Source organism: Branchiostoma belcheri, unplaced genomic scaffold (assembly GCF_001625305.1).
Source record: "Branchiostoma belcheri isolate BF01 breed outbred unplaced genomic scaffold, Haploidv18h27 scaffold57, whole genome shotgun sequence".
Classification (NCBI taxonomy): domain Eukaryota; kingdom Metazoa; phylum Chordata; class Leptocardii; order Amphioxiformes; family Branchiostomatidae; genus Branchiostoma; species Branchiostoma belcheri.
This window is the reverse complement of record NW_017804209.1, coordinates 1,290,653-1,297,306: the sequence shown is the minus strand read 5'-3', so window position 1 is coordinate 1,297,306 and position 6,654 is coordinate 1,290,653. Positions and strand designations below refer to the sequence as shown.

General features: G+C 48.1%; 1 protein-coding gene across 2 annotated transcripts in view; it reads right to left on the bottom strand.

Annotated features, from left to right (window-relative positions):
* LOC109481679 overlaps nucleotides 1-6,654 on the bottom strand; it is a 41,545-nt gene that overhangs the window by 4,336 nt on the left and 30,555 nt on the right. For both annotated transcript variants that reach the window (XM_019784260.1, XM_019784259.1), the window contains 9 exons: nucleotides 6,192-6,353; nucleotides 5,594-5,811; nucleotides 4,967-5,150; nucleotides 4,001-4,150; nucleotides 3,563-3,639; nucleotides 2,938-3,133; nucleotides 2,412-2,620; nucleotides 2,180-2,276; nucleotides 1,740-1,924 (listed from right to left, as the gene is read on the bottom strand). In XM_019784260.1, the coding sequence (XP_019639819.1) occupies nucleotides 1,740-1,924; nucleotides 2,180-2,276; nucleotides 2,412-2,620; nucleotides 2,938-3,133; nucleotides 3,563-3,639; nucleotides 4,001-4,150; nucleotides 4,967-5,150; nucleotides 5,594-5,811; nucleotides 6,192-6,353 (1,478 nt within the window). The remainder of the gene's footprint in view (nucleotides 1-1,739; nucleotides 1,925-2,179; nucleotides 2,277-2,411; nucleotides 2,621-2,937; nucleotides 3,134-3,562; nucleotides 3,640-4,000; nucleotides 4,151-4,966; nucleotides 5,151-5,593; nucleotides 5,812-6,191; nucleotides 6,354-6,654) is intronic.

The window sequence follows — 6,654 nt, the reverse complement described above, 5'->3', positions numbered from 1 at the left end:
ACCCGGAACCGCCGTGTGACGCCCTCACCGACCAACCCGTAAGGGGAAAACAGCGTGAGAACTAGAAAAGTAACATTTACAAAGCAAATGCATAATATTTACCTTCGCATATGGTCTGCCCTGTTAGTTCTTAGTCTTCTCACCTTCTCACCCTGACGCCTTAGTATCTTACTCAAACACATTCGCATATATGGTGACAGGAGTCTAAATCCCTCCTACTATAAAATTGCAACATTATGTAACCCAACACCAGTTACCATGGTGAGAGCTGGTTCAGTCAGGCCAGAGGTCACTGTTTGGAGGGCTAGGGTTAGGATGAAGCATGTTCTGGATAGTCTAATTGTATCCAGAACCGTGCCTATCTGGTTCTGGACTGAGCACACTCAGTCTTGTGGCAACAAAACTGGCGATACAGACAATGCTTGTGTTACACTTACGAATAAAGGCAAGTGAAGTGTTTGAACAATCGAGCCAGTCGTTTCGAAGTCCAAGAAGTTTTAAGACACAAACAAGTAAAATCTGAGATTTTATACCTCCGGGCTTTTTATTGTATATTTCTATATGTTGTTTGTTATGTATAGTTGATGGTGTTGAATTTTATGTGTTTAGCGTTCCTGGTTGTGTTAACACAGGTCAACATTTTCATCTGCAGCCCATAACATGTACCCATGAACTTATGAAATTCTATTTAATCTGCCGCAATGAACTCGTAATGAAACTCAGAATGACAACCGGAACCGTTAAATCAGACGTTAAAAATAACGGCTGAAGTAGCAAGCCATCATTATTGTCACTTCCTCCATTTTCCGCCAATTCTTCGTATAAATCGGGGAAGTAAAGGTCTGAATCCTCGGTAAAAATGCACGCCGAGAACGTCTGAGACCGTATACCGCGGTATTTGTAAGTTAGAAGTCGTAATATACGCCGAAAACATCCAATTGCGCAAGAGTACGTTGACCCCTGACCCATTGACCAACCCGGAAGTTGCTGCCGATCACGCGTCCTGTGAACGCGTACTAAAAATACCCTCCAAACAACATTTGTTGCGCCTCGCATACAGAAGATGCATGTGCACAACAACAATTGTTGCGCGCCGCAAGACTAAGAATTTATTGAGACCCGTCACCCCTCTGTGCGACTGTGGACGAGACCGACTATATCTGACACACGCAAAAGATCGACGGTCGCGACCCACTTTCTCACTCAAGGGGTGTTCTGGGGCCATCAAAAGGCTCCATTTTCACGCCCGAAAACACATATACAATAAAAACAAAAAAACGTGCATCATCTGCAGCCCGATAGCAAAACATATACCGAGTCTCAAAAGAATCCGTCCACTCAAACGCGAGGAATCGCTGCGAACGTGAAATTCTAAAACCTCTCACAAAGCCCTTCCGCGGAAGAATGTCTCCTCCCCCGGAGGCAAAAAGGTGATTTATCTAGCCTCCAGCAGGCTTCGGGAGGCGGCTGGAAAGAGTAGAAATTGGCCATATAGAGATATAGCATGACAGGGGAGTCTGCTGGAGAGAACAGTTTGTCGCACCCGTGCAGACCAACTCCCTTGGCATGCTATCTCTCTATTTGGCCGATTTCTATTCTTCCAGCCGCCTCCCGAAGCCTGGTAGAGGCTACCCAAACACACTAGACTCTATGCTTACGTTACACTTACGTAAAGTCAATTATCTAAAGCAATCATGTCAGTCATTTCGAAGTTTTAAGACACAAAAAAGATGACGTACCCGTTCTCGAAGCCGGAGCCGACGAAGGTGACTGTGCGTCCCTCGCCGGAAGTGACGTAGACAATCTGTCCGTCGCTGTCGTATCGGTAGGCTCTGCCGTCGTCGGTGTAATACAGGATATTTCCGGCCGAGTCGTACGTGTAGCGCCGGCCGTCAGCGGTCGTGAAGAACTCCACTCGGTTACCCTGTATGTGGGGACAGGTTAGGGAATTATCAATAACCGCGACGGGGGACGACATTGTCTACCAGCTATCTTTGACCCAGTGTTGACGTTACACTTCAAAGAAGCCACGTGAGAAGCTTCACTGGGTCAGTCTACTGAGGAAGACCAGAGTGACTGGTCGAAAGCTCTAGGTGAGAGAACTTTTTGTGTTGGACCAAAAGTTTTAACTTTAAACAGTTGAGATAAAGTAAAACATCCGTCAGCAGTAAGCACGCACCTGTGAGTCGACGGTGAATCGCTCCTCGGTGCCGGTGGTGGTGACGGTCCCGCCGGCGCTCAGCGTCACGTACAGCAAGTTTCCTTCATCGTCGTACCTGCCGACAGAAAATACAGGTTTATACACATAGTCTCTAAGTGTTTAGACCCTAAGTGTCTTAAGTTAAACCTTAGTATTTATTTCATAATGACTTGTACCAACAAAAGATGAACTTTAACACTAAGACCCCTACCTGTACGTGCGCCCGTCCTCCGTGTAGTAGACGATGCGCCCGGACCCGTCGTACGTGTAGGCGCGCCCGTCGGCCGTGGTGTAGCGCTCCCCAACCACGATGTACAGGATGGTTCCGTCCGCTCCGTACCGGTAGCGCCGTCCGTCCGCGCCCGTGTAGACCCTGTTCCCCTCCGCGTCTACCACGTACGTGTCCGTCGTGCTCGTCACCTGGGCGGCGGGAAGGTTATATTTAAGAACCGTGCTCCAACCCTAGCCCTAGCCCTAGCGCTAGCCCTAGCCCTAGCCCTAGCCCTAGCCCTAGCCCTAGCCCTAGCCCTAGCCCTAGCCCTAGCCCCAACCCCAACCCTAACCCTAACCCTACTCACGATCGTGCTGCCACCGCCGCCGGTTGTGATGTAGATGATGTTGCCGTCCGGCCCGTACCGGTAGCGCCGCGCGTCCTAACCCTAACCAACCCCAGCCCTAACCCTAACCCCAACCCCAACCCTAACCCAAACCCTAACCCTAACCCTAACCCTACTCACGATCGTGCCGCCGCCACCTCCCGTAGTTGTGATATAGATGATGTTGCCGTCCGGCCCGTACCGGTAGCGCCGCCCGTCCGCGCCCGTGTAGATCCGCTGGCCCTGAGAGTCGATGATGTACCGCTCCGAGGTGGTGACCGTGCCGCCTCCAGTCGTCGTGATGTAGATGATGTTACCCTGGTCGTCGTAACGGTACCTTGATGAAGAGGATAAATTAGTTTTTAAAAAAATAAAAAGATAAATTGATATGAAAATCGGTCTTGCAATTTGAAAAAGACTGAATTACACACATGACCGTTGTGAACAACAGCCACAGAGTTCATTAATGAAAAATCGTTCATTCACGCTCTACATAGTATTCACGCTTGGTAACTAAATCAGTGGTTCATGGGTGACAAGTGTTCTTGTTACTTAAAAAGGCAGTAATGGACATCTTAACAGCTTGTAATTGTAGGCCATGTTTAATGTCTCTGACCAAACCTACGTTTACAACGACAGCCAACGTACTAGGCTTGGATACAATGAAATCGCTGCCGAGAATTAAGATGATTTGGTGATGATGAGGTATACGTTTAACGTATAGCAGGGTCTAAAAAAGAACTAGTGTCCGGAGTGTAATACATACCTTCTGCCGTCTGCGCCTGTGTAGATGCGGTTGCCCTGCGCGTCCACAATGAAGCGTTCCGTCGTGGTCGTGGAGCCCTGAAGGGAACAACAGGCGAATGAACGGTATTAGAGGATTCTTTACTTAACAACCAGTGGGTTTTTACCTTTAATTTCGGTGAATGTCTCTCACCTTCTTCAGTGAAAGAAATTAAACAATGGCTGGTTCTGAGTCGTACTGCAGGTAGGTGCCGCTACTGCAGAATTTAAAATGCGATACCGGTCTCAAAATGTAGAGTGTGTTTTCGTCCTCACACAATATATGCATATTTGTCATGTATAGTAATAAATAAAAACAAACAGGTTTCAGTTACGTCTTAGGAATGCTGTCCCAAACGTGCTAGTGCCAATATTTCTTCTCATTGTTTTTCTGATCCAGTTCTATTTAACCGATACGCACAGTTCCTGTAGTGATGTAGATGCGGCTCCCGTCGGCGCCCGTCCGGTAGTGCCGCCCATCCTCCCCGATGTAGACCCGGTTCCCGTCCGCGTCTATGTAGTAACGCTGGGTGGTGGTGATGGTGGCAGTCGTGATGTAGATGAGGTTGCCCTGGAGTTCACGCGACAAAACGTTATTTTAGCAAGCATTCGTACCTCGGAATCATACAACGTACCTAATGAGGTCAGAATTCCCACACGGGGTCCGGCCGGGCAGCTTTTGGGAACGAAAAGTACGATATGAAAGGCAACAAAGCAGAGAAAAGTTTTTAATAATAATCATGGGCACTATCCCTGTATATTCTTGATATGAATTGGTTAATTTTTTCCTTTATACAACATCCTGGCCGGGTCCCGGTTTAGAAATGTGACCTCAGTATAACATGGACCGTCCATCCTCATACAAAAGCGCTATATCTAGCATCGTCGTTAAAAGGTGGTGGTCATGACAGTCTTTTTTATTCCTCAATTGAGATCTAATTATTCATCAATTAATCATTAATCACTCACGAATTGATACTTAGTTCTCTATAGCTAATGTCCAAACCTGGGGTCTGAAGATTGCTCACCAAGATCGGTTTGTTGGCGTGGTAGCAGAATCTGGCGGAGTTTGCTAAAGTTAACAAGGCTTAAGGCTAAACTCCTGGTTATAGGATGGTACGACGGATCTTGTGGAGCGGACTCAAGCTTACTAGTCTGGACTCTATAGGCTATATAGAACATATAGCCTTGTTTGCGTGGAGGCGGACTTAAGCTAGCCAGGCTACAGGACATTCTGTGATTTGTGACTTTATTGTGTTATGATGTGTGTATGTTTATGTATGTATGTATTTCATAATGTGGGACCCGACACCAGCTCAGCTGCCAGGGCTTCCACTGTATTGCATTGTATTGTTGGCAATTTAAATAAATAAATACAGGACGTTACCAGTTCGTCGTAGTAGTATCTCTGTCCGTCGGCCGTGGTGTAGATCCGTCGGCCCTGGGCGTCGATGGTGTAGGACACGCCGCCGCCGCGGTCGTCGGTGGAGTAGGTGACCACGCCTCCATCAGGAGTACGCCGGTCCCCGCCCGTTCCCGTCTCCGTGTAGTCGTAGATCACCACGCCACCCCTAAGTCAGATTAGTCTCAATACATTATGAAGCAAGTTTAAACCGTAATTTCCTACACAAGAAACCCGTAGCCTCTCATACTTTACAAATTGCTGTATTTTCGATGTGTTCAATTTCATGTCACTGTCTGGAAGATTTGATTTATCACATTAACGTTATGGGTTCTATTGCCGCGCAAGCCAGTTTCATTTTATGTCAACTATACGTTTTGTATTTGTTACCCAAATCGGTAGTAACTGTTTTTATGTTTCATATGCAAAGGATCCGATAAGCACTTTACGTGCTTTCTGTGAAATGCTTACAAATCTATGTGGATAAAAAAAGGAATGAAAAAAAGAAATCGACGTCTAGTCCAGGTCATTGACTTTATGTGTTTGAAGAATAAGAAACGGAACAAAAACAATGTTTTCTTTCTGTGAAGGTAAACCTAATACTGAGCCGACCTTCCGCCTGTGGTGGTCCCGCCGGTGGTGCCCCCGGTGACGGTAGTTGTCGTGGTGACGGATCCGCCGCCGCCCGTGGTGATGCGGCCGCCGGTCCCCGTGACGCCCGTCACCGTGGTCCCCGTGGTGATGCCGGTCCCGCCGCCCGTGCCGGTCACAGTCGCGATGCTGCCGAAGCCGGTGTATGTCCGAGGACGGTACGTCGCCCAGCTCCAGTTCTGAAATACAAGAGTGTTAAAATGAGGCTTAAAGTAATGCTAGAAAGGTAACATATTTGCAAAGCAAATGCACAGTGTTTACCTTCACATATTCCAACTTAACAAACTCCTGCTTTGTTTATTCTTACTCAAACATATATATATGGCTGCCACTCTTGAACTCAGTTCTGCATGACACCAAACACCAGTTACCATGCTGACAGACGTCTGGTTCAGGTCATTGACCTTATTTGTTTGAAGAAGAAGAAGAAACAGCAAAACAATACGTTTTCCTTCTGCGAAGGCAAACATAAATATAGGAAGTGATCTCGAACCTGTTTAGCTAAAAAAACATTTGAGCAGATGAAATAAAGGGGCGATGCCTGGGCAGGCATCCCTACCTGCCAGTAGCCGTCGGTGAAGGTGTTGTGGATGTGCCAGTACAGCAGGAAGGCGAACGAGCAGCGATGCGCGTTCCCGCCGGCATCTCCCCTGCCGCCGCCCGCGTCGCTCAGCACGGTCCGGTAGTACGCCTGGATCTCCGACAGACTCAGCCGGCCGTCCTGCATGAACGGATAATGATGCATCTTAAACTAACCCGGTCATTTTCACAGCTGTAACCCACCCGGTCATTATCCTATAGTAGGCTCAGCAGGCCGACCTGTAGGGAAACATGCACCACGTCCCATTAACTGGAGTTACCGGGCCCTAACCCTAACCCCGCCCCGCCCACATCGCTCAGCACGGTCCGGTAGTACGCCTGGATCTCAGACTGGCTCAGCATGTAGGGAAACATGCACCACGTCAGGAGTTACCGGACCCTAACCCTAACCCTGCCCCGTCCGCGTCCCGTTAACAGGAGTT